The 27,704-nt window shown below is 38.4% G+C and overlaps 3 protein-coding genes and 1 long non-coding RNA gene across 17 annotated transcripts in view; 1 reads left to right on the top strand and 3 right to left on the bottom strand.

Annotated features, from left to right (window-relative positions):
• LOC111319919 (uncharacterized) overlaps positions 1-27,704 on the top strand; it is a 150,435-nt gene that overhangs the window by 66,389 nt on the left and 56,342 nt on the right. For 6 of the 12 annotated variants that reach the window (XM_088738093.1, XM_088738092.1, XM_088738094.1 and 3 more), the window contains exons 6-10: positions 24,822-24,923; positions 25,331-25,441; positions 25,705-25,827; positions 26,368-26,469; positions 26,760-27,194. In XM_088738093.1, the coding sequence (XP_088594219.1) occupies positions 24,822-24,923; positions 25,331-25,441; positions 25,705-25,827; positions 26,368-26,469; positions 26,760-27,194 (873 nt within the window). Of the gene's footprint in view, positions 1-3,495; positions 3,669-15,762; positions 15,841-23,381; positions 24,598-24,821; positions 24,924-25,330; positions 25,442-25,704; positions 25,828-26,367; positions 26,470-26,759; positions 27,195-27,704 lie in introns of those variants that run through there. The other 6 variants (XM_088738104.1, XM_088738095.1, XM_088738097.1 and 3 more) reach the window with 6 other exon arrangements.
• The window catches only part of LOC111322632 (tubulin polyglutamylase TTLL7), a 198,229-nt gene that overhangs the window by 130,691 nt on the left and 39,834 nt on the right, over positions 1-27,704 (bottom strand). The gene's annotated exons all lie outside the window — the stretch shown is intronic.
• Positions 630-3,469, bottom strand: LOC148719736 (uncharacterized). Its single transcript, XR_015993077.1, has 3 exons — positions 2,700-3,469; positions 1,344-1,537; positions 630-803 (listed from the first exon to the last, which is right to left on the bottom strand). It is a non-coding gene; the product is annotated as an uncharacterized LOC148719736 (long non-coding RNA).
• On the bottom strand, positions 7,096-10,518 carry LOC148719735 (uncharacterized). Its single transcript, XM_088738111.1, has 2 exons — positions 7,452-10,518; positions 7,096-7,234 (listed from the first exon to the last, which is right to left on the bottom strand). Exons 1-2 carry the CDS (start codon positions 10,366-10,368, stop codon positions 7,200-7,202), a joined length of 2,952 nt encoding a protein of 983 aa, XP_088594237.1. The 5' UTR covers positions 10,369-10,518; the 3' UTR covers positions 7,096-7,199.

The raw sequence follows: 27,704 nt of genomic DNA, 5'->3' as shown, positions 1-27,704 counted from the left end.
TACAGTATCTCCCTTAAATCAAACATAACGGTCAAGAGAATAATGGAAATGATCAGCACTTAAAGAAGTTCCTGATTGTTAAACAAATTCTCCTTGTAAGTGCTCGCAGAAATGTAAAGAGAACAGTATTGAGAATTGGTAAACTAATGTCAGGGTCTGAAGGGCTAAAGCAGGAGTCAGATTTGTTATTCACAAGTGTAGTCTTGGATTGGATGACATGAAGTCCCATTACCATTTGATACGAACGATGAAAAAATTTAAGAAGCCATATACTCATCACAGGTATGACCTTTAAACTGTATTTAAATATCGAACTGTCCAGCGATAAGCATGACAGGTACACTGTCCCATTGGTGCTCATTTGTGCTGCTTATAGCCAATCACATGCAACAACTTTCTAAGAGTTGTCATTAAAAGTTTAAATAAAGACAGAAGGTTACAATTACTGTGACACTCATGTCTGGACTGACTAATTTGTGCGTCAAAAATGTAAAAGAGTTGCACTGATTAATCTTGTGAAGAAGGGGTGTGCAGTGCTATGGTGTTAAAATGGGATACATTGCTCCCTTCCTATCTCAAAGGATAGTTGTTGACATGGCAAAATGTTAGAAAAGAAGAGAAATAATCACTTTGGGGGAAATTCAGTAGATATATTTGCACAGAGCCATATTTCAGTAAATCACCATCAAAGTACATCATCACATTATTCTTGTAATTGTAGCAATGGCTTTCAGCTTCACACTGTTTTGCTGTCATGGACGGTTTCTTTTCCTTGGCTGCCCTGCACAGATGGCACACTGAGTCTTACGAAAAACAAAAAAAAAAGACAATGAGCAAAGCAGTTGCTATGTGATTAACTTGTCCTGCATGCCTTTGTTGTGGGCTCAGGTTTCCTCTTTCGTGAGTCTTACTTAAGAATATCAACTGCTCTTAAGTGAGCTTTCAGGGTTTAAGCAAAGCACAAACCCGCTTGTCTTTTGGTATTAGCAACTCAAGAATAAGCCTTGCTAATGCTGATGGTCACCACTGGGCAATGTTTAACTCATACAGAAGGGTAAGTCTTTTAACAAGTCTCTGAGATATAGGGTTCAAGTCCATCTATTTTTTCTGCCCTGTAGAGTTGACTCTTTGTTGGTTATTTTCAGAAGGTTTGGTTTGATTCATTGTGAGAACTCAGACAGTTCCTTTCATTTGCACTCGTAACTCCCCCCCCCCCCCTCCCACGATCGCCCCAATTAAAATAAAATAACACTTTATCTCTCTTATTTCTCAATTATGTTTCACAAGTCTACCTCTTTCCTATTCTCAAATTTTTATATTTTGTGTGAAGGTTCCCATATCACCTAAGCGTAACAGTTTGCTCCTGCCATCTTCCAATCTTGAGGTGTCCTACATGCTGGGGAACTTTCCAGTGTAAGAGTTCTTATTTCCCGAAGCACATCCATCATGGCCATCTTGGAATCTCAACCAGCTAATCCTCGTATTGCTATAGCTTTAACCTGGTTTTCCTTGTGTTTGGATGCCAATCAAAGGTTCTCTGTGGAAGATACAATAAAATTGAATCTTTAGTGGTTGTCAGCACAGGCTTTTCCATGCCAGTTGAAAAGTAAAGAAAACTTTCATGAAAAAATTACAGGAGAGAGATATTATACTTAATCCCTGCTGCCCTTTGTTGCTAAATGTATACTGTACCTGTACATTTTATCAGGTGTCTAATTTACTTAGTGCAACAGGGCCATGTTATTCAAAGCCAGGTTAAGCTAACCTACAAAGTTGGTGTGAAATTTGATTTCAGATATGAAAGCTTTAAAAGAAAACTAACAATTATAACTTTTGTCAATACTTTGATCATTGGAGGCTCTTGAAAGAAGAGAAAATTATCCCATAAAAAGCTTCAATCTGTACAAAGGAAAAAAGAATTGCACATTACACACTGGTATACAATGATTCCAAGTTTCTTGAACACCTTATTTAATTCTTAGCCAAGTAAATCAGAAACAATCCGTCCATTTGCTTCACTTCACTCTACTTCTTTTCCAGAAATTTTGCGAAATCATTTTTTCAAATCAGAAATAAAAATTTTTCATTGAATGAAAAAATTGGTTATTTATTGAATTTCATGGAAAAATCAGTTTTTTTATTTATCTGTATCTAATGAAATCGTGTGCCTGCGTTGTAAACACGGATGCCAACGTAACGGTGAATTCTGTAGCGATCAGAAATTGTAAGATTGTACTTGTCTTGGTTGAGGAAATGCGCGTCTGATCAAATTATAACAGAGCTGACTAGAACGCGTCAAAAAGATGTTAAGCGTGCAAAACACAGTTTTAACACAAAGAAATAATTAGCCTCTTGAAAACCATGTCGACAATTTTAAACCACACATCCATAGAAACCGCATGGCGGCGACTACTTTGATTCAAAAGATCAACCTCGTAGTTATAAGTTCCTACAATTGATGAGAGCGAAGTCAAGCACGAAAATAAATTTCTCTTCTATTCGTTCTTTTAAACTCAAAATATGTGTGTCAATACGATAGATCTTCCCAAATATATATTTTATTTGTACCCTGGTAATCCAAATTATGATACACATGAAGAACAAATGTAATCAATCGTCCTCTTGGAAGTATCACCACGTACATGTACCATTGAGCCTATATTGTCTTCTACTCAAAATAAGTTGTACGTTTTACTTACCGACATTGTACTTTGTTGCAGCTAAATTGGCCATTACATAGCGTTGCCTTTGAGGTCTCTTTATGATAGAATTGTTTACTGTTTCCTCCCGAATATGGTTTGTTCAATCATGCCCGTACCATGGTCCTTGTCTGTTCGAAGTTTTCTTCTCGTCGACCAGAGATACCGCATTCTCACTTCCCCATCCTTGACTTTCACCAAAGTCAGCAGCGATCCTTAAATCAAGCAACTTAAGGTTGTCTTTGGTCATGGTAGACCTACTGTCATTGAAACCGTGGCTTCAGTATTCCCTGGTTACAGAACCCAAAGGCTTTCGAGACGACAATGAAATCTCTATGGCCAAATTGTCTTTGCTCATGATAATGTCGAAATTCTTCCTTTACACTTATTATGAATACATTGCAAAGTCGAAATCATAAAAACTGATGTCTCCGGAGAGTGATTTTGATCACAGACGAGAACCGTGTGGCGGTATGTAGATCTTTCGTGACGGTAAATTTTCAACACAGGTGTAGCGTGACAGAATTACCATAGCAACATCTGGTAACGCATGAAACGATTGCGGAAAAAAAGACGTTGAAACTCTACGAATTTTATCAGTCTAACCATAAATTTACCAAGCATGATTTTTATGAAAATGAAAAATCTTAAGAAAAAGTTGAAGAATAGTTATGATTTATTAATTCAAAGATACCCTTCAAAACTGCACTTTTTACCAAAGAAAACTCATAAACAACTTCCATATTTGGAAATGGGGTAACCCCCACCCAAATTGCATTAGGGATTTACATTTCAGCTGCGCACAAGCTACGTGCTCGATTCCTTTGTGAAATTTATAAATATCTGCTCAAAGATGGGATGAACAGGGTTGTTTTTCAGATGCCACCAATATGTAGTCTCCCAACGTCCGTAATGGTTGTTTTCTATGTGTCCAGAAGGTCTTTTTCATCCTTTCAAATCGATTCCAAGGTAAGCAGAATGGCGGAATTTAGGGTGCGTATTTCAAAATGAAGTTATGACATCGAACTACTAGATATACGTTTTCGATGGCAAAGGAAACGTGCCATAAGATTTTTAATAGAAGGTAGCAACGTAGAAAGTAATCGTTTTTCTCTTAATGCCAACTGATTTTGAAGTACGCCTTGAATTAGGAAGGAATTCGACGATTGTTTAGGGGAATTTGTAGCTACATGAGTTTGGGGGCGATCAGATAACGGCTTATTAAGCGACTATCTCGGTCTGTTTATTGAGAGATTTTAGGCCACTAACTCAGTCTGTATGTTGTACGATTTTAAGCCGTTAACTAACGGCTTAAAATCTCCCAATAAACAGACTGAAGGAAATTAAGCCGTTAGTTAACGGCCTAAAATCGTACAATAAACATACAGACTGAAGGAAATTAAGCCGTTAGTTAACGGCCTAAAATCGTACAATAAACATAACAGACTGAACGAAGTTAAGCCGTTAGTCAACGGCCTAAAATCGTACAATAAACATAACAGACTGAACGAAATTAAGCCGTCAGTTAACGGCCTAAAATCGTACAATAAATATAACAGACTGTAGGAAATTAAGCCATTAGTTACCGGCCTAAAATCGTAAAATAAACATAACAGACTGAACGCAATTAAGCCGTTAGTTAACGGCCTAAAATCGTACAATAAACATAACAGACTGAACGAAATTAAGCCGTTAGTTAACGGCCTAAAATCGTACAATAAACATTACAGACTGAACGAAATTAAGCCGTTAGTTAACGGCCTAAAATCGCACAATAAACATAACAGACTGAATGAGATTAAGCCGTTGGTTAACGGCCTAAAATCGTACAATAAACATATCAGACTGAACGAAATTAAGCCGTTAGTTAACGGCCTAAAATCGTACAATAAACATAACAGACTGAACGAAATTAAGCCGTTAGTTAACGGCCTAAAATCGTACAATAAACATAACAGACTGTGTGACGAATCCGCGCCACAAAGGTGGGTGCCCCCTAACACAAACAAAACACAGAACATAAACGAGTCCGAGAACACACGCCACAATACAACTAAACGTAGGCCTAGAGATATTTATTATGCTAATTAAAACAATAAAGCGACTAACAATAACGATAATACAATGATCTAATTAATTTACAGGAATACGCTAACTTAAACTACAGTACACTAAAACTATTTACAAGATTATTACTATTAAGATAAAAAAAAAAAAAAAAAGGTTTTTTTTTTAGTTCAGTTCGGTTGGGTTTCACCTTACGCCCACGTCCGTGTTCTTCTCTTGTCCACAAATCACCACGCTCCACCAACAAACAGTGCCCTGCCAAAACCAAACTCCCGTTTCTCCAACCAGGTTCCTGTCTCACCAGTTCTCAACTTTGCTCGTTTCCTTCGTTTCAACTTTGCTTCGTCTTCTGACAACTTTGCAGTTTTCAACTTTTTACTTCTTGTAACTTGACTCGCTCAGACTTGTTATTGAATTAGTTACTATCTCTTCTTCCTTTAGCTCACAGTCTGGTAGATTCTTTGCACACCCGTTCCCCCGCAAATGGTTTTCTACCGTGAAATGGAACGATTGTTCTGAATGAATTTCTCAGAAATGATACTGTGCCGAGTCTCCGTTGACTCAAATTTTTCCACGCTCTTCGCTCGTAACTCTCAAACCTTCACCTCACTTCTTCAAAAAAAAACCACACCGTACCAAACCACCCAAATCCTTAAATACACATGGACGCAAGGTGCCCGAAAAGAATGAAGAAAACTATTTGATATACACAATAAAGGTTAATTACACAACAGTTTGCACAAGTGAAGAATAAAAATTACGTAACAGATACAAATAATCACGAACTACACTGATCCTAAGAGAATAAAAAAAAATAATTTACATTTAATAAATAAATTCCTAACACTTCCATGACACCTCCCCCCTTAAATAGCTATTTTTTGGGGACATGGAAACACAAAAATAGTGCTTAATTAAAGATTACATTAATATACTGTACAGCAATATGAGGTATTTACGCCCTGCTAAGGGCATCTACGTTACAATTTTGCTTACCACTCTTATGTTCTATTTTTATGTCGTACTCCTGTAAGGTAATGCTCCACCTTAATAGTTTCCTACTCTTGTCGCGAACCTGATTTAACCACACAAGGGGATTGTGATCCGTTTGCAGCTTAAAAGTGCGGCCATATAAATAATAGCGAAATAGCTCTACAGCCCAAACAATTCCTAAACATTCTTTTTCTGTGGTACACAACTTTTCCTCTCTAGGCTGTAACTTTCTACTAGCATATGCTATGGGGTGTTCCTCCCCGTCCTGATCTTTCTGACTTAAGATGGCCCCAAGACCTCTATTTGACGCATCTACTTGCAAAATGAACTCGTCATTCCAGTGTGGTGGCCTCAAAACAGGGGGAGTCTGCATTGCAACTTTCAAATCCTGAAAAGCTGATTCATGATTAGTACTCCATTGAACCTTAGAGGGATTTTTACCCTTAGTGAGGTCGGTAAGGACAGCAGCCCGTTCCGAAAAATTTGGGATAAATTTCCTATAATACCCGATTAAGCCAAGAAAAGATCTTACCTGCTTCTTAGTTTCTGGTCTGGGATATTCTTTAATGGCTTGAACCAAAGCTGTGCGGGGCTGAATTCTATCACCTCCAACTCTGTGACCAACAAAATCGACCGTTGACATCGCGATCTTACATTTGGACGGCCTAGCATTCAGTTTGCACTCTCGTAAACGTTGTAAAACCTGTTGGAGCTCAAAAAGGTGTTGGGGAAAAGATGTTGACGTGTCAACCTCGACATCATCAATGTAGGCATCTGCAAAATCTAACCCCTGCAAGACTTTCTCAGACATCATCCTCTGAAAGGATGCTGGAGCTGTTTTCATACCAAATGGCATAACTAAGAACTCATACAAGCCTTTGGTAGTAATAAATGCGGATTTTTCGATGGTAGAGGTCTCCAAGGGAATCTGCCAGTAACCTTTTGTGAGATCAATTGTACTAATGTACTTAGCAGAGGCAATCTTCTCAATCATACGTTCCATGGAGGGAATAGGATAAGCATCCATTTTTGTGACAGAATTCATTTTTCTGTAATCAACACACAGTCGTATTGTACCATCTGGTTTGGGAACAATGACAACAGGGGCCGCCCATGGACTAGTAGAATGGCGTATTATGCCCATTTCCAGCATATTTTCAATCTCTTTGTTAACCTCCTCCTCAAGTTTTTGAGGGACCTTATAAGGGGCGCACCTAATGGGTGGGGAATCACCCGTGTCGATTTTATGCACCGCTACATTGGTTAAATTTGGTTTTCCTGAAAATACATCAGAATACTCATGTAGCAAGTTTTTTACCTGTCGTCTTTGATCTTCCGTCAAATTATCAGAGATCACTACATCTTTACAAGTCTCATCGTGACCAAATGGGAAAACGTTGCTTTCGTGCGGCAGTGGCATCTCTGGGGACTCCGCCATTACTAAAGCAGCCATTTCATCACGGCTCTGCCATTTGCTAAGCAAATTAATGTGATAAATGCGATGCTGTTTGTACATCTTGCCTGTATCAAGCTCATAATTCAATCCGTCCTCTAGTGCTCTAGTGACTTTGAAGGGTCCTTGCCATCTCATTTCTAATTTACTCCCAGGGGTGGGAAGCAAAACTAAGGCTTTGTCTCCAACTTCTAAGTGTCGTTTTGAACTATGAATATCATACAACCGTTTCTGCTTACCTTGGGCTTGCTTCAAGTTTTCTTGAACAACTTGTCGCATCGTTGCAAGTCTTCTTCGGATCTCAAGGACATGAGTTATCAGATTGTCTTCTAAAGATGATCCTTCCGACCAAGTCTCCTTGATAACGGCGAGGGGTCCTCTCACCGTATGTCCATAAAGTAATTCAAAGGGCGAGTAACCAGTGGACTCACAAGGAATCTCTCTATAAGCAAAGAGTAAGTATGGGAGATACTTGTCCCAGGTTTGAACCCGCTCTCGAACAAACTTCCTCAGCATACTCTTTAAAGTGCCGTTGAAACGCTCCACTAACCCATTTGCCTGGGGGTGGTACACTGATGTCTTAATCTTAGTTATGCCTAATTGCTCATACAGCTGGGCCATAAGCTTACTCATGAAATTGGAGCCCTGGTCAGACACTATCTTATCGGGGATACCCACCCTAGAGAAATACTGAATCAATGCATCTGCGACCGCTTTTGAGCTCGTTGACCGTAAAGGAATGGCCTCTGGGTACCGTGTAGCATAATCTACGATTGTTAAAATGTACCTGTAACCCGTTGTTGTCCTGGGTAATTCTCCTACAATGTCGATGGCAATTTTCTTAAAGGGTTCAGTAACAATATCTACAGGCCTCAAGGGTGCCCTTTTCGACTTCAGCTTCCTGGCTACCACCTGACATTGCGGGCAAGTTGCGCAATATTTGCGAACATCAAAGCTTAGACCAGGCCAGAAAAAATGTGCGGTTATGCGTTCAACTGTCTTCTTGCTACCCATATGACCTGACAAGGGGATTGTGTGACCAACACGCAGGATTTCATTCCTATAGGATTCTGGTACTACAATTCGATCAACAAACCTTGTTCCATTATGTTCTTCGGGAAGATATTTACGGTGCATCAGGAGGTCGTTAGTGAAGAAGTACCCATCCGATTCTTGTGGTGCCATTTTGGATGATTCCTTGCGTACTTTCTCGAGAGTCACGTCTGACTTCTGATCCGCTATCAGCTGGTTTCTGTCTCTATCTAGGATGTTTACTGGAGGTTTAACTTTACTAGGTTCTATTATCAAAGTATCACTCTCAGGATTCTTCTTACTTGTCTCTTCCTGTACCATGCCCTCAAATAACCTTTGCAAATCTCCTTCCTCTGGAGCTTCAGGCTTTATTTCTTTCTTCGCTAAACTCTTGACGGCGAGTGAATTTTCCCTGTCAATTAGCTCGTCTGCTTTCAATTGGGCTTCTTGTAATGCTTTCTGTCTCCTAGTCATCACGAAGGCCTCATCTCCACCAATGTCATCAGCTAGAACATTTCTCTCCCATTGGTCCAAAACATTTTGTCTCGACAGTGTTCTTCCAAAAGACGACCTGCCAAGTAAGCAATCTACGGGTAGCCTCTCCAACACTCCTACTAATTCTACGTGTTTACCTTCTTTGCTGTCAAATTCAACGTTTGCAAGTGGGACTGTAAGACGTTCTCCCGCAGCTGTTAATACTGTGATATTCTCCCCTGTGAAGGCTGTATTGTTTACATATCTTTTCTGGACTAGAGTCCTAGTACAACCAGAATCAATGACCATTTCTGCAATTTTCCCGTTTATTTTACCTCTAACATTGCAAGAAGGGAACTGAGATTGTTCTGACGTTAGGGGTGTCATACACAGGAGGTATCCCTGTGAAGGCTTCCCACGGCCCTTTCCACAGTTGAACGACATGTGACCTGGTTTACCACATTTGTAACATTTAATTTCAGGCCTCGTGGTTCTACGGGCTGGAGGGGAGGATGGTTTGGAGGGTCTTATATGGTATTGGTCTTGTTTCTGTTCAGACAATAAGTTATCCGCCTTAACATCTGGCCCCTTCTTTTTCCCAAATTTCTCATAACTAGCGGTTGACATATACTTACCATCAACAAGTGGCCCTTTCCTAGATTGAACATGTAAATTAGCAAGGTTGCCAAGTTCTTCAGCAGTTTTGGGCTTTTGCTCCTTTAACCAAGCTCTAAGCTCAGGACTTACCGCATCAAGAAGTCGCTCCATCAATACCTGTTCAATTATCTTATCCGCATCACCAGTAGCCTCGGCAACAGCTATCCAGCGGCTGAGATACCTTCGGGTTCTGTTTCCCCACTGGACGAAGTCCTCGTCGGGCTTTTTCTCTGAGGTTCGAAACCTATATCTATAGTGATCTGCGGTTAACTGGTAGGCTTTAATAATGCTTGCCTTACTCTCGTGGTAATCCTGGCATGCAGGGTCTGGGATTTCTAAATAAATAGACTTAGCCTTTTCAGTGAGCTTGGGTACTAAATTACCAACCCATTCCCCCTCGGGTAAGGATTGCGCCCTTGCAGTCATTTCAAAAATCCGGAAAAAATCATCTATATCTTCACTCTCCCTCATTTCCCTGATTTTGATAAACTTGGGCCTTTTAACCTCATTGTCACTTACCTGTTTCCTTTCAAACTCCCTTACAGCAAATTCTTCCTTTTCAGCTCTAAGGTTTCTGAGTCTCTCCTCCTCTCGTACCAAACGCCTTTCTTCTTCTTGGGCTTTTTGAGTTTCAAACTCCCTTCTCTCCCTCTCTAATTCCCTTTCAGCCTGACGCCTTTCTCTCTCCACCTCCCTTTCTAACTCCCTCATTTCTCTGTGTTCCTGACTAATTCTCTTCCGCAGTTCTAACATCTGCAGCTCACGCTCTTGTAACTGTAATTTCTGCTCAAAACTAAGACCAGTCTCCAAAGTTTCCTCCGCAAGGTTTTCTTCTGGTGCATCGAAACTCTGACCTATGCGATCTGAAGTTCTGAGTTTGCTCGCTAAAGTCTTAACACCATCCTTAGGAGAAAAATGAATACCTCGTTTGATAGCCTCAGCTCTAAGATCTTTAAGGACCCAGGAATCATAGCCGATCGCTGCAGTAGCCATATTAAATAATCGTATACTATTACCTTGCGTGTCTCCTGTTGAGCTGTTTATGTAAACTGTTAAGGAGCGATCCCACTCCTGACACCAAAAATATGTGACGAATCCGCGCCACAAAGGTGGGTGCCCCCTAACACAAACAAAACACAGAACATAAACGAGTCCGAGAACACACACCACAATACAACTAAACGTAGGCCTAGAGATATTTATTATGCTAATTAAAACAATAAAGCGACTAACAATAACGATAATACAATGATCTAATTAATTTACAGGAATACGCTAACTTAAACTACAGTACACTAAAACTATTTACAAGATTATTACTATTAAGATAAAAAAAAAAAAAAAAGGTTTTTTTTTTAGTTCAGTTCGGTTGGGTTTCACCTTACGCCCGCGTCCGTGTTCTTCTCTTGTCCACAAATCACCACGCTCCACCAACAAACAGTGCCCTGCCAAAACCAAACTCCCGTTTCTCCAACCAGGTTCCTGTCTCACCAGTTCTCAACTTTGCTCGTTTCCTTCGTTTCAACTTTGCTTCGTCTTCTGACAACTTTGCAGTTTTCAACTTTTTACTTCTTGTAACTTGACTCGCTCAGACTTGTTATTGAATTAGTTACTATCTCTTCTTCCTTTAGCTCACAGTCTGGTAGATTCTTTGCACACCCGTTCCCCCGCAAATGGTTTTCTACCGTGAAATGGAACGATTGTTCTGAATGAATTTCTCAGAAATGATACTGTGCCGAGTCTCCGTTGACTCAAATTTTTCCACGCTCTTCGCTCGTAACTCTCAAACCTTCACCTCACTTCTTCAAAAAAAAACCACACCGTACCAAACCACCCAAATCCTTAAATACACATGGACGCAAGGTGCCCGAAAAGAATGAAGAAAACTATTTGATATACACAATAAAGGTTAATTACACAACAGTTTGCACAAGTGAAGAATAAAAATTACGTAACAGATACAAATAATCACGAACTACACTGATCCTAAGAGAATAAAAAAAAATAATTTACATTTAATAAATAAATTCCTAACACTTCCATGACAGACTGAACGAAATTAAGCCGTTAGTTAACGGCCTAAAATCGTACAATAAATATAACAGACTGTAGGAAATTAAGCCGTTAGTTAACGGCCTAAAATCGTACAATAAACATTACAGACTGTAGGAAATTAAGCCGTTAGTTAACGGCCTAAAATCGTACAATAAACATTACAGACTGAACGAAATTAAGCCGTTAGTTAACGGCCTAAAATCGTACAATAAAGATAACAGACTGAATGAAATTAAGCCGTTAGTTAACGGCCTAAAATCGTACAATAAAAATAACAGACTGAACGAAATTAAGGCGTTAGTTAACGGCCTAAAATCGTACAATAAAAATAACAGACTGAACGAAATTAAGCCGTTAGTTAACGGCCTAAAATCGTACAATAAATATAACAGACTGTAGGAAATTAAGCCGTTAGTTAACGGCCTAAAATCGTGCAATAAACATAACAGACTGAACGAAGTTAAGCCGTTAGTTAACGGCCTGAAATCGTACAATAAACATTACAGACCGAACGAAATTAAGCCGTTAATTAACGGCCTAAAATCGTACAATAAACATTACAGACTCAACGAGATTAAGCCGTTAGTTAACGGCCTAAAATCGTACAATAAACATAACAGACTGAACGACGTTACGTAAGTAATAAAAGAAGAAATGACCTAAAACCATCGACAACACCCATCTAGGACCACCGAAAACCCACTTCAGAAATCAATTTCAAGCGTAAAATAGCGCACGCTGAAGCTTTATTAGGGCGATTTTCGTGGATATTTATTTACGGAAATGCGTGACAGCAGTTTCTCAAATCATTAATATATCATCAAGTTACAAACCAATGACGATACGCCAATTTGGCCACATCTGTGCGTTTAGAATCCCCGATGAAACAATGGACAGAAGGTTTTCCACTGTACTTTGATGAAATATCAAACCCTAGGGCTTGCTAAAATGTCATACCCGGTGACGTTCCCCAGGGACTTGTGACACTGCTAAAATATTTGACAACAAAGGCCAATAATTACTGAAAAACAACAATTCCGCTTACGCTGCCTAAATCTTGGCTAATGATGCACGATTGAAAAGCAATTTCAAAAAATCGTAGTGTGCTTCATGTTTCATCGGGGTTTTCCCGTGTTTGGAAACCCCGATGAAACACACGCCATCGTTTTTGCAATATTACATGGAAAGCGGAGCGGAATTGGCGCGTTGTCCCTTTGCTATTTTCTTTAATTGAGTGATGACATTTCATAGTCGTCTAACGGCTTTTTTTTCATTCCATTAATCTCGTAAACTTAAGTCAATATTCGCCAGTGTCTGCGTTTTTTTGGCTCTCAGGTCAAAAAGACACCAAGTAAGACCCTCATTAGTTGAAAATTTGATGAGGTTGGGTAAGGAGGGGGGCACTGGGGCCTCTGGGAAACCTCAAAACCGAAAGAAAAAACCTCCAAAACCGGAAAACCGACGGAAAAAGCAGCAAAACCGAAAACCCATGCAAACCTGACAAAAGCGCTACATTTTCACCGTTAAGAGAGGTCAAAAAGGAAAAACCGACAACCGCATCAGAGTTTTCGTGAAAACCGAATGCAAAAACACGTAAAATCCGCAAACCGCTCTGAACATCAAAACCGAACAACTGAACCTTTTTGGCCCAAAAGCCTAAAAAACGATCCAACAAACAGTGAAAACCGCAAAACCGAAAATCCCAAAGCCCCCCTCCTTAAGCTAATATCTTACCCTTTGCTAACAAATCGAAATCACAGCCACCATTTTACATCATGACTGCTTCAAATTGCGCTGCTTAGTGAGCTTATAACAAAGCCGAAAAAAGGGAAACAGGGTGAAATGAGATGCTATTATTCAGAGAAACATGATTAAATTGCATCAAAACAGGAAACCGCGAAAAAAACAGTGACAGTTGAAATAATGTGATAAACAGAACTTGAATATCTCGCAGGATGCATGAAGCTTATTTTTTCCCTAAAAATTACCGCAGGTCATTGATGTTACCATTTTACATGTACAACACACTCATCAAACAAGTAGGAGCAACAACTGCTTTTTATTGTGCATTTCACTGGCTTTTATACAATCAATGAAGGTGCCGGTTTTCGGTAGTTGTAGATGGTTTTTAGGTGGTTTTCGTTGGTTTTAGGTCATTCCTTCTTTTAGTACTTCCCACGAGTTAACCCGTTAGTTAACGGCTTAAAATCTCCCCAAACATATAACAGAATGAAGGAAATTAAACTTTGACGTTCATGGACAAATTGCAAAAATTTGATCTGCAGGGGACAAAAAAGAATATTGTAATTGTTCTTAACACTTTATACCAAAACTACGTGTAGCCTGGAGTCTTCTGTAACTTTACAATTGGTTACAAATGGTATGCAATTGATAACGATCACAAAGGTCGACCATAACCCTATAACAATTTGTGACATTGGCACTCCGGTTACTCAAGGATGAAAGCGCGTTAGTGGGTTCCTTCAAATAACCAGAACATTTACTAATAATTCTTGAATACCTGCTTATACTTTATTAAAAGAATTTAGCACAAAGGCAAATTTCATCTTTAGCACAGGCAGCTATTTTCGTCTTCACAGACAGCGGAATTCGCCGGTTGCCGGCTTCTACTGAGAACACTGCATATTTGAAATTGTAATAGCCATTGAGACTGTCCATTGTACAGTGAGTTGTTACAATCGATGATCAACGTTTCCTGAAAAGAACATTCAGAGAAATCTGGCCTCTATTAATTTCAAAATTACCTCTGTTACCCAGGTTTCTTACCATTTTAAATAACCTTACGACGGGAGTAATACTACGAAGGTCAGCAGTCTGCCAGGGAACACAGGGGTTAGGCCGTTAACTAACGGCTTAACTTCGTTCAGTCTGTTATGTTTATTGTACGATTTTAGGCCGTTAACTAACGGCTTAATTTCGTTCAGTCTGTTATGTTTATTGTACGATTTTAGGCCGTTAACTAACGGCTTAATTTCATTCAATCTGTCATCTTTATTGTACGATTTTAGGCCGTTAACTAACGGCTCAATTTCGTTCAGTCTGTAATGTTTATTGTACGATTTTAGGCCGTTAACTAACGGCTTAATTTCGTTCAGTCTGTAATGTTTATTGTACGATTTTAGGCCGTTAACTAACGGCTTAATTTCGTTCAGTCTGTTATGTTTATTGTACGATTTTAGGTCGTTAACTAACGGCTTAATTTCGTTCAGTCTGTTATGTTTATTGTACGATTTTAGGCCGTTAACTAACGACTTAATTTCGTTCAGTCTGTAATGTTTATTGTACGATTTTAGGCCGTTAACTAACGGCTTAATTTCGTTCAGTCTGTAATGTTTATTGTACGATTTTAGGCCGTTAACTAACGGCTTAACTTCGTTCAGTCTGTAATGTTTATTGTACGATTTTAGGCCGTTAACTAACGGCTTAATTTCGTTCAGTCTGTAATGTTTATTGTACGATTTTAGGCCGTTAACTAACGGCTTAATTTCGTTCAGTCTGTAATGTTTATTGTACGATTTTAGGCCGTTAACTAACGGCTTAACTTCGTTCAGTCTGTAATGTTTATTGTACGATTTTAGGCCGTTAACTAACGGCTTAATTTTGTTCAGTCTGTTATGTTTATTGTACGATTTTAGGCCGTTAACTAACGGCTTAATTTTGTTCAGTCTGTTATGTTTATTGTACGATTTTAGGCCGTTAACTAACAGCTTAATTTCGTTCAGTCTGTAATGTTTATTGTACGATTTTAGGCCATTAACTAACGGCTTAATTTCGTTCAGTCTGTTATGGTTATTGTACGATTTTAGGCCTTTAACTAACGGCTTAATTTCGTTCAACAGGTAGTTTATATAATGGTAGATTTTAAGCCGTTAACTAACGGCTTAAAATCGTACAATAAGAATATAGTTATTTAATATTTTTTATTATATATATTAAAAAAAATATTATTTATTTTTTTATTTACGAAATTATCATACCGACCGGGATAGTGGCTTAAAATCTCACAATAAACAGACCGTGATAGTAACATATTATGTCATTATATATATTCCCTGAGTTTGGTACTCTGTTGGGGTTGCTTCCGGTTTCATTAGATTTGTTCATAGACCCTGAATTTTAGATCGATGAGCTACAACAAGATTTGACATATGATAACCATAACTACCACTTACAGCTGACTTCTATACAGCTAGTTTACCTGAACGACGTATTTGCAAGTGCATTGTGCAGCACTTGCAATTTACATGTATCTACAATGTATGCAACTTAGATGATCTCCTTACAAACATTTCGTTTCCTTTTGTTTACCAGATAACGACTGTATTTTAGTTTGAGGACTCAAAATCAAATGTACTGTGAAGGCTTCCCGTGATGTCTAGGCTGCAAAAGGTACGTAATCACGCTTTGGGCAGATGATTGAATTAGTACGGTATCAAAGGAACGTAAGTGTAAGTGTATGCACTGAGTTCTTCCAACTTGTCTCTTATATGTTTTATATTTCTCTTTTCCTGCTTTGTATTGGGCAACATTAGTACTGCAATTAGCTATCGAAGCGAATACTTGCAAGTTGCTTTTGTTACATGCTATGGACTGTTTTTGCTAAGCAACAGTGCCTAGCATCTGAGGCAGCTCCTTGGGGAGAGTGTTGTTGCTTACAGTAATACTGAAGAAAAAAAAAGAAGAAGAAAACAAAAACTATGCACATTAGATGAGTACCCACAAGCTTAATTCATTGATGATGAGGAAATTTAAGAAATGCATTATCATAGAAAAATTATGTCATGGCCTGATGCAAAATTATTGAGAGTCGTCACTCAAACATATTTCTATTCTGACTACATGTATCATCTTCATGGTGTTAGAAAATAAACAGTGCTTGATTTGCTGATAAAGATTTCTCAACTTTATAGCCTATGTACAGTATATAAGTCTCAGATCTTTTAAGTATTTGTTTCTTCGGTTAGCTTGTTATTTTATTTGAGGGACATGACTTCAATTTTGGGCAACATGACTTTGGATGACATGAATTTCAGGTGACTTGACCAGTTACCCTGTAAAGAGAGATGAGCCTACATTATTTTTCTCAACACCCACATTCATAATACATGAACCAGTAATTGGAAGTTGGTCAAAAGTTTTCGAAGTTTGTATATTCTTGGCAAAATGTGTCATGATCGATGTACAGCAATTATTCCTATGCAGTAGGCTGAGGTTAGGTTTTGGTTTCCTATCTATCTATCCATCTATCAACATTGTCAAAAGTGTGTATGCCTGCCATGCTTGATGGTCTGGGGCAATCCTCCACAAGCATGAAAGCAATGTTGAGCATCAGTTTTCAAAATGGGTCATTCCATGAACCAAAGAATGACAAACCAATGCCAAAATTGCTCAAAACAATGCTAATCAAACTCAAAGCAATTCCAAAGACAATGTCAAAGACAAAGCCAAAAGATACTCAAATGAACTCAAAAGTACTCAAGCATAATCAAACCAACTGTTTAGTAGGAAGGGACTTCATTGAGGACTACTCTGAGTAGACAGTCAGAGAAAACATTCCAAACAACATGGATGCCATATTAGAATCTTTCAAGATGACATTCAATTCGTTAAAGTTCCCCTGAGACGAAAATTGACCAATTTATTTTGGCCTAAATTGTTCACATAATGTTGAATTGGGTCAAGTTAAGACCCTTTTTGCCATTAAAAACTCAAAAAACAAACCTTCGATGACCAATTTTTACCACTTCAAAGGCGTCCAAAAATCGTCCGCCAATGCTGAAAACATGTTCCAGCCGAGCTCGCAAAAATGTCATCATGACGTCAAAGGCTCAACAAACTTATGCTTTGCTTTGTCACAACTCTCTTTGTTCGCTGCACAGAGAATCTCACATGTTACTTTTTTGAGAACTGTTTCGTTGTCAGTCAGGAAATGTCGACTTTTTCAGATTATGAATTGTCCCAGAAATCATCTGGAGCTTCTGTGGATAGTTTTGCGCCAACAAACGATGAATTTTTGTCATGCGAAAAAAGATAAACACAGAACAGCACGGACTCTCCATGTGGCTTTTGTGATCGTATCGCTTTATCGCCTTCGAACTGTATTTTTGCTTGTCGTAAGGGATTTTCCCTTTTTGTAAGAAATGATTGGGTGATTAGTAAAAATAGTTTTCGGCAATGGCTAATTGTGTATTGGAAGGCAGATATTGGGAGTTTTTGAAAGCCATTTCTAAGCCATCAATGTGTTTTCCCCGATGCGTTTGGTCAATGATCTCATGAACCCTTTCCTACGTGGTTTTTACTATCGGTGCTTTGAGAGGTTTGAAGTGAACTCTGTTGTTGAGTTTAGTTTAAGTTTAGTTTAAGTTTAATTCATTTGCCACAGCAATGGCAGGAGAAAGGAACAGAACTTTCATTCCTATTGACACCTAACCCCTTTTTTACCCACCCATCCTACCCCGGGGAGGACATCCATCACACAGTAATCTCGTGTGTGGGAACTTCATGTCTCCTACCCCAACCCTGCAGGAGATGGGACCTCCATTTATCGTCCCTATCTGAGAAGACTAGAAAGTCTAACCATTTGCAGATATTATTACAAAGGCAGCACTTTCTTCTCAGTTAATTAAAGACCCTGAATGTTGATCTGGCCGGATTTGAACTCACGACCTCCCGCACAACAGTCTGGCGCTCTACCAATTGAGCTAACCGGGAGGCGGTTGAGTTGTTCTTTGGCCTCTTTTGTTTTTTCTGTCTTATTCATGATGACTATTGTTGTGTTGCTTCGATGAGGTTTAAAGCAGAGTTTGTTTCAACTCTTTTAGAGCCGTGACCTCATTGCGTTACAAAGTATTTTTTGGCTTAGATGCAGTCTGCAAGTAGCGTTATGACAATTTCCCAAGTAGCTCTGAAGGGCAATAGAAGACTGAGCCGGTGGCATTTAGTTTGATATGAAGCAGAAGTGGTTCTTTGTTTTGTCCGTGAAAGGTGTAACAGAGGCGCATTCGTCTTGTGAATAAATCTCGCAAAAGTTGGCCTGATTTTAAATTCGTTTGTCACAGGCGTTGGGATGAATTTGAGACCCTTTGATAGCACGCTGACTTGGCTGTCAGATGGTTGATAGTTTGACAGGTTTTTAAAGAAATTTTCATTTTCTCGGTTTTTTGGCTGCAAGCCTACAAATTAAAGTGTTTTTACGCTCTGTGTCTTAAGCTGTTTGTTCTGGTTTCGCTGATATTAAAGCCAGCTTTTTTTAGAATCAGAACACACAATTATATTTTTTATCTCTTTTGTATAAAAGTGAGCTCTTTCAGGTCAGAAATCTCAATCCTTAATTCGGCTATTTTATCATTCTTATTTGCAATGTTCACCGAGTACTTTCCCGTGTGTAAGGTATTCTGCCAGAGAGTTGTTAAAGGTGGATATTGATCAGCTCATATGTAAAGGAGACAAAATCCGTGGAGGTTCGTAGACTTTGCTTTCCGGCATCGAGATCGCACTGAGGACGGTTTTTCTTGTCCCTTCTCCTCTTGAACGGTAGGCACTGAACCCGACAGAATTCTTTGCCTAGATCCTTCAAAGTACACAGATCTCTCAAAACAGTGCTCCGAGAAGTGTTCGGAGTAGATCACAAATATTTCTGTCAGATTGAAGTTTACTCGGCGAGGTCGCACAAATTGCATCTGTTTTTCTAGCTCTGATCTATTTGCAAGGCTCCGATGGAGAGAAATACCAGCAGCATGGTCTGCACGATTACTTCATCTTTGAATTACACACCGATGCCAATCATTTTTTTTTAGTTTTTGTAAGAATAGAATGAAGCACTCTGTTATGTTTGCTTGACATTTTGCCATGTGAGATTTTCGCGTTGAGCCTGAGACGTCACTTCCTCTGAGTCTTGCGATCAACTTCCGGAACATGATCAAATAATGGCAGATGCAAAATTGTGAATTTAACGGCCCGAAAAAAGATATTTCTGGTGCTGGGTCTAAACTGAAATTTGGCAGAGTAGGTGAAGGAGACACACTGGACACGAAAATGGAAAAAAATGATGTACGAAAATTTTGATCTCAGGGGCACTTTAACAGAATCAGAAGCCTTGGACTTGTATCGATGACAATAAGGATTAGTTTGTTATTAATTATTGTATTGTTTCTCTTAAGGATGTTCAACAGTTTCTCTAACAGTCTATCATTTGTTCAACTATCACAGGCTGGCCTTTTGATCATGTGCATGCTCACAGCATTATTTCATAACTTTGTCAACAAAGACTTTGTAAACTGTCTACAAAATGAATGCAATATACTTGAAAGAGCTGTCCAACTATCTTTTCTGTTCATTGTAATAAAAAGACAAATTCATCACAGGAATGTAGGTCTCATTGGGCTAAATTTCTGCTAATAGTCTGAAAATAGTCTAAAATATTCTAGAAATCTTGATACTCGACAGAAATACCCGTTTTGATTGAAATTTCAATTAAATAAAAATATCGGTATTGTGCGGGATTTTGCGAATTTTCACGGATTGTGTAGGATTGTGCGGGTTTGGCTGAATTGTGCGGTTCCGCACCCGCGCACCCTGTCAGACGACCTGTTTAAGGGAGGCCTAGCTTCTGGTATTGCTTCACCCAGGTGGAGGAAACTATGGTCTACACATTCACTTTTTAATTTTCATAAATGGGCATAGAATACTACATGTAAGCTCATTTCTTATACAACACAAAAAAATGCTGCCAGCAGTTTATCCCAGGTTTACAAGACTCGCAGTCACAGACTGAATTATTCAGAATAAGTTTATCTTAAGCAGAGATGTAAAAAAAAATCCTGCCCCTTACACAGTAATTGATTCTGACAAAACAATTTCTGCTATATTTTATACTCAACCACCTCCTTGTTAGCTCAACATTGGTTAGAGCGCCGGACTGTTGAACGGGAGGTCGAGGGTTCGAGCACCAGCCGGACCAACACTCAAGGTCTTAAAATAACTGAGGAGAATGTGCTACCTTGCTATAATATCAAGAAATGGAGAGACACTCTACTCTTCTTGGATAAGGATGAATAAACCATAGGTCCCATCACCTGCATCTATTAATTAGTTAATTTGGTTAGGCAGGGGACGTTGAAGAACCCACTCACGAGATTACAGTGATGTGGTCTGGCCTGTTTACTGGGAATTGGGCGGGGGGGGGGGGGTATATATCTTCAAGTTTCCTTTGATTGATTGTACACTGCTGATGCAGTCCGGCCAATTTAGTCCCCTGAAAAGTGTTGTGATATGCATTTGATCATATCCATATGTTAATTTGCACAATATAAATTATGATCATAATAATTATTATTATAATTATTAATTTTCAAGGTAATACTGCAATGTTTGGGCCAATTGCTGGCCGTCAATGTGTAGCCTTGTCTCTACATGCATTGATATGCAATCATAGGAGTTCAATAAGTTCTTCAGCAGACCTAGTATACAGTATGAATATCAGGAATGAGATATATTCTGTCCTATTAAGATTGTACAACCAAGACTTTTTACTATTAAGAGAATTATCCAGTATGGTAACAGTATTAAAAACTCATTACCAGATGGAATATAATAGTCCAAGTTATATTGTTACTAAGACTTAGTAACAGTATGTGGGCTGCTTGTCACACATGATCCAAAGAGTGTCCTACCCCACCCTAGAGTATCTGTGGCCCTGTAGATGGTCAGAGTAGAGAATCCTGAAAGTCTAAGCTTTGATTCTTCATGGGAACTCACAATATTTCCTCAGTTCTTTCCTCATGAGCTCTTGATACAAATCAAGCGTGCAAAGCCCTTTTGATAGAAATTTTTGTGCCTACTGTATTTTGGGAATGCGTAGCCATTATCTCACCACCCTTTGCAAGTGATTGCATGACAATAGAATTAACAACAGAATTCCAATCCTGACCCAATTTTGACCTGAGGTCTTCACTTATTGTTTTTTTTTTCTGAGTATCTTTAGGTTAGTAGTTTGACATTAAATTTTGCCCTCGATACACATTTGAGTTCTTTCCTTTTGTGATTTCTGGCTTACAGCCACTAGGACATTATGGTTTCAGTTCTTGCCATAAAACTAGGGCAGGCAGCAGAAGGTGATAAGTATCTTACACTCATTTGAGGATTGCAGGGGATTGTAAAAACAAAAGTTTTTCTAGCAGAAATATCTCAGTAGGTTAGATTGGTGCATCATGAAACTTCAAGGAAAATTTTTTTTTCATTAAATGGAGAGCTTTTTATCATTTAAATCAGCAAATTATGTAGATCCAATTTAGGTATAATCTTTTCAGTTCCTGCTGTGACAGATCATGACACTACAAGGACTTGCTGTGACACTTTGGAAGACAGCAGAAATTAAGGGATAAACATCTCGCAATCATTTCAGAATTGTGGATGATTTAAAACAGAAATTTCCCTCGTAGAAATATCTTAATAGGTGTGTCATTCATGTATCATAGAACTTTCAGGAAATATGATACCTGGAGTTATTCAATGGAATGATGGAATCGAGGAAGGCTGGATCAGCAGAATGGCAGAATATGTTAAGATGCGGAATGGCAGAATATCTCAAGGAAAAGTTTCAAAAAATGGAATGGCAATAAAATGAAAAATTATTTCCATTCAGCAGGGGAATTTAAAAGAAGTATAGTCAATCTTTGTTGGACCCAAGGGGATAGAGGAACCATGAGACTTTCAGGCCAATCCTTTAAATTGTTATTATGTTACCATTGTTATCATTGTAAGTATTGTATATGTGCACGATCCTTCGCAGTAAAGCACTATTTAAGCAATAGTGAAAATCAGACCTGAAAAAAAAAAAAAAAAAAAATTTTTTTCAGGTCTGATTTTCACTATTGCTTAAATAGTGCTTTACTGCGAAGGATCGTGCACATATACGCTTCATAACCACAGTTCATATATATGTATTTCATATGTTTGTTGATTGTAAGTATTATAGTTTGTAACCATTTCAATCATTGGTTGAATGTCAAATAGACAATTTATTCTTGAACGGTCTTTCTCTTGTGGAACAGGATGCTTATAAATAATTATGTGAAACGCAGCAGGTTTTCTCTTCTGCTTTTGAGACAAATATTGTGGAACACTACAACTTCTAGTTCATTTTAATGCTACAAAAATTGTGCTATACTAGTAGCTACATGCAGTTGTTTACTGTCTATTTTTAAAGATTAATTGAGCTCAAGCAATTAATTATTCCCAAGAATTAACAAGAATAGAATACAGGTTAGAGCTGTTTAAGTGAGCATCATTTTTCTGGGTAGAGTCTGATGTAACTCATGGCATGACTATATTATCTCTTATCTAAACAGGAGACCTAAATCTACAAAACCTGCCATCTTGTTTTATTCTGACTTGTAATCAAAGCATTGTTTCCAGGTCGTTCACTGTAAAGATCAATCTCTTTATAGATTTTAGTTTGGACTAGTAATAATCCAAAAATGGATTGGTTAAAAGTAATGCAGCCCTAAATCAGTTTTATTATTTTGAATCAGGGTTGTCATTAGTAAAATTAATATCTAAAGTGAGTAGCTGTTGGTTAAATTGAATTCCCCCTAGTATGCTTGCACACATGTAGAAAGCATGGCATGCTGGAAAGGAACATTCCCCCTCTAGCGTATACTCTCTTGAAAAAATTTTAGATTTAAAACTCATTGAGATGTGATTTTTGGAGTTTTTTGGGAACATTTGAGTAACTTTTTTTAGCCAAACATTGATGTTAAAATCAGTTCAAAAATACTTAGTATTTTCTGTCTTTGATCACATTTCACAAAGTAGCTGGTGCAAAATGGTCTGGTCTACCGACAACCCTATTGAGTTTAAATTGTTATTTCCCTTCATTCTTCACTGCTTGTAATTCCTCTTGATTTACATTGAATAAAACTTTCTTTTAGGAATCATCCCTTCATAGTGTAGCCTCTACATCGCAGGAAAGCCCAAGTTTCATGGAGAGTAAAGTGCTAAGAGTTACTCTATTGGGTAGTGAATGGAGGTCATCGAAAGGAGGCTTGTCAACCATCAACAGGGAGCTTGCAATTCAGTTAGCAAAACATCCCAATGTTGATGTCAGTGTGTATGTTCCAAGATGTAGCGAGGAGGACAGGAGAGCTGCCAGAAGCCATGATGTTCAACTGATAGAAGCCCAAGAATTGCCAGGTCATGATCAGCCAGTGGATTGGTTGGCTTCTTTACCTGAAGGTCATCATCCGCACTGTGTCATAGGACATGGAGTGCATCTGGGTCGACAGATACCACTCATTCAAAAGCAGCAACCCTGCAAGTGGATCCAGGTAGTTCACACAGCTCCAGAAGAACTTGGAATGTTCAAAAGTTATGAAGAAGCCATTTTCAGAGGTGAGAAGAAACATTGTGCAGAAGTAAAACTTTGTGAGATGGCTGATGAGGTGGTTGCCATTGGACCAAAATTGGCAGATGCCTTCTCTCGCTACCTTCGCCCCAGTAAGAAAGATGAGCATGTTGTCACTCTCACCCCAAGTATTTTTACTGAGTTTTGTAGTGTTGAACAGGCCTCACAAGAAAGGAAGAACTTTTGTGTTCTCCTTTTTGGGCGTGGTGATGGTGAAGATTTTGAGCTAAAAGGGTATGACATTGCAGTAAAAGCAATTGCTCAGTTGAAAGACAAGCCATACCAGCTAATGTTTGTAGGTGCACCAAAAGGAAAAGAAGAAGAAGTGAAAAACAAGTTGCTTGCATTTGACATTCCCCCTAGTCAACTAACAGTTCGCTGCTTCAAAGAAGATCGAGAACAGCTTGGCAGTTTATTCTGCGAGGCTGATCTGGCAATCATGCCTTCAAGAACTGAAGGTTTTGGTTTGACTGGGCTGGAAGCATTATCTGCTGGTCTACCTATTCTTGTAAGTGGTAACTCTGGACTTGGAGAAGTGCTGAAGGAGGTTCCTTCAGGTTACTCTCATGTAGTTGAATCAGAAGATCCTTTAGTTTGGGCCAACGCTATCAGAATTGTCTGTCAGAAAAGAAGGGAGGTGCGACTTGAGGAAGCCACTCTTCTTCAAGAAAAGTATGCAACAAAGTACAGCTGGCAGCAGCAGTGTAAAGATCTTGTTAAGAGAATGGTGCATGTTGTCTTTGGTAAGAACTATCCTTTTCTTTTATCTCTTATTTTTATTTTCTTATCAGACAAGTGTAAAATTAATGCAGTCACAACTGCTTTTTTCAAAAAGCTGTTTGAGCTGCTCATAGCTATAGGGTGGCTAAACTTTTCAAGAATGCTTCATTTCCAAAAAATGTACTGTAATTTAAAAGGCTAAAAAAAAAAAGTAATATCGTCATGTTTGATATCTAATTCATGTCAGGCCAGAACAGATATCCACCCTCTGAACATTGTCAGAGTCCATTTGCTGGAGCCAGTTCAACATATTGTGCAGGACCTGAACATCAAAGAAGTCATCCTCAAGGTGAGATGGGAACATAACTAGGAATAATGGCAGCTTAACTACATATGAGAAGCTTGTTGAGAGGTGCTAGTTCAGAATGTTGCCTGACTGCCTATCTATTGTGCCATATGTGTTTTGACTGGGCTCTGCAGTCCTAGTTAGATTAGTTCAAATCCTCCCTCTCCACTTCTTTTGCCCTGCTTGCAGACATGGCAGTTATATAGTTAGTGCAGCAATTACCAGTAAGTACTACAGCTTCCTCAAGGAAGGTTTTCTGAAAGCTTGTCACTGAGAAGGGGTTTAACCTACTGACCTCTTTACGTTGCTTAAAGTGGTCACTTTCATTTAACATTTGGCAGGTGTTTTAACCCATTTCATTTCACAAAGCATGTTTGGATCAAATTTGTGTTTTGCTTTTACATCAAAAGGTTCTTCTAGCTACAGCTCACCTGCTCCTGTAGCTGTGGATCATACTCAAGGGAGTCTTTCTGAAACCTTTGTAAATCAGAATTATCATGGGAGCCAGAACTATCCTCAGAGTGAGTACAGAAAATTTCTGATAATTTAGTGTTTGAATAAATTACAGTAGAAATGACAAATATCTAGTTTTTTTCTTGGCTACTGCTCTGATTAAATCTTTTGTCATACACTGCATGTATAGTGCACTTAAGGACTTTCTTTACTTCACTTACATGATGAGATTGAAAAAGTCCATTGTGCATACCACACTGTAAGCATTGTATTAAGATAATTATAACCCTTAAATGTCTAAATGGCATGTTTGGTTTCTGATCCATACCAGGCCACAACAGACATCCATCTTCTGAACACAGTCAGAATCCATATGCTGGAGCCAGTTCAATGTATTATGGAGGATTTGGTAATCAGGAATGTCATCCTCAGGGTAAGATGACAAAACAACCAGGTATTATTTTACCAAACAGTGTGGATGATTTTGTTAAGCATGAAGCAGCTACTGTATGTTAGGAGTTTGTAGAGAGTGTTGGATTTTTACAAGATTTTGTAGTTCTAGTTACTCTTTCCAGGTCTCCCTTTCTACTTCTCTGCCTTGCTAGTTAACATGGCAGCAGTTAATGAAGCAATCACCTGTAAGCACTACTGTAACAGTTTCCTCACTTAAGATTTTCTTAAAGCTCATCATGTTATTTAGGATACTTTATAGAAAGTTGAAAATCGTAGTAAAAGCAAAAGTATAGTAAATTGTAGTAAACATTTTGTAGAAGCTTGTTTTAAGTATTTCTGTTAAATTAAATTTTGTGATCAGTTCTATCTAGAGGCATAGGACAAATTATAATTATAAGTAGCTTTGACTTAATTTATCCTTTCCTATACATTAAACTTTCATTTTTCAAGAATGTTTCATCGTCAAAAAATGTACTAGAATTTAAAAGGCTAAAAAAAAAAAAAAGTAAAATCGTCATGTTTGATATCTAATTCATGTCAGGCCTGAACAGATATCCACCCTCTGAACATTGTCAGAGTCCATTTGCTGGAGCCAGTTCAACATATTGTGCAGGACCTGAACATCAAAGAAGTCATCCTCAAGGTGAGATGGGAACATATTAACTAGGAATTGGCAGCTACTACATATGAGAAGCTTGTTGAGAGGGGCTAGTTGAGAATGTTGCTTGAGTGTCTATCTATTGTCCTATGTGTTTTGACTGGGCTCTGCAGTCCTAGTTAATTGTGATTCTTTACTGGGTCAATTTTTTTTTCATGGCTTGTCACCTAAACATTTGGATGTGTTTCACAATAACACTTAGAGATTTGAGATGCACACCAGGTAAAATTATAAGGACTACATGTGATTAATTTTTACTTTTCATTACATTGCAGGTGATGAGATAGATGTTGGTGTTGAAGCAGAACACCTGAAACCTGTTAAATCCAAAAATCCAGGAACAGAATCTGTCTCAGAGATTAAAGAGAAATTCTTTTATTCGGTTGGGAAACACTATTTACAGACTATGAAACCACAGAGTCAGAAGGAGTTTGATGAGTTTCTGGATTACTTGCAAAAACTGGGGGCTATCATGACAGATGTGCGATATGGAAGTTTGGTGATAACAGTTAAGTGTGAATCTCTCCAGATCTTGGAGGACTTGTGGAAAGATTATTCATCTGGTCATCTTGATGAAGTGGTTCAAAACTGTTTTGTGACTGAAAAGATCTTGAAGGAGCTGAACCTGGCTGAGCTGAGGCTGAAAACAACAATGGACATAGAAAAGTACAATGCATGCAAAGTGTACTTTGAGAAAGTTGCACCTAGAGGTTAGTGCTGTACAAGACTAGATCAGCTCAAAAATATTTCAAAACGTATCTCTCTTTCAACTTGGAGTAAGTTTTGAAACTGTTACAAAATGAAGATATTGGTATAGTTTTCTATTGAGACAGAACATGTTTATGTGCTGACTGTCTAAGTCCTGCTACAAGTGATTTGTTTGCAAGATGTGAAAGTCTTGTAGTGTGAAAGTCTTGTTGAGAAAATGGTGAATCTTGTGTTGGGTGAGAGCTGTTTTATGTTTCTTCTTTAACCCATTTTTTTATTCTATCATGGTGCGATTGATGCAAGTACAACAGCGACGTCTTCATGTGTACTTAAGGTCATTGCCTAAGATGTGCTCTTGTTTGTGTGATTAGTTACTGTACATTATTTACCATCTGCTTTTAAATCCTGTTGGAAATATTGATAGTTATTATGAAATCAGGTTAGAGAGGTTCTTCCTGATAAAGTATTCTACATGTACACTTACAGATACCAGTACTTGTATGATAAGGAAA

Source organism: Stylophora pistillata, chromosome 11, assembly GCF_964205215.1.
Source record: "Stylophora pistillata chromosome 11, jaStyPist1.2, whole genome shotgun sequence".
In the NCBI taxonomy this organism is placed as follows: domain Eukaryota; kingdom Metazoa; phylum Cnidaria; class Anthozoa; order Scleractinia; family Pocilloporidae; genus Stylophora; species Stylophora pistillata.
The sequence above is the reverse complement of the archived record's forward strand: the minus strand, read 5'-3'. Positions and strand labels throughout refer to the sequence as shown.

Bases quoted from the DNA above. Each gene is read 5' to 3' on its own strand.
- LOC148719735 (XM_088738111.1), bottom strand. From the start codon at position 10,368: ATGGCTACTGCAGCGATCGGCTATGATTCCTGGGTCCTTAAAGATCTT. The intron at 7,235-7,451 runs GTAAGCAGAAAC...TAATTTGCTTAG, and splicing joins AAACTTGAAGCAAGCCCAAG to CAAATGGCAGAGCCGTGATG.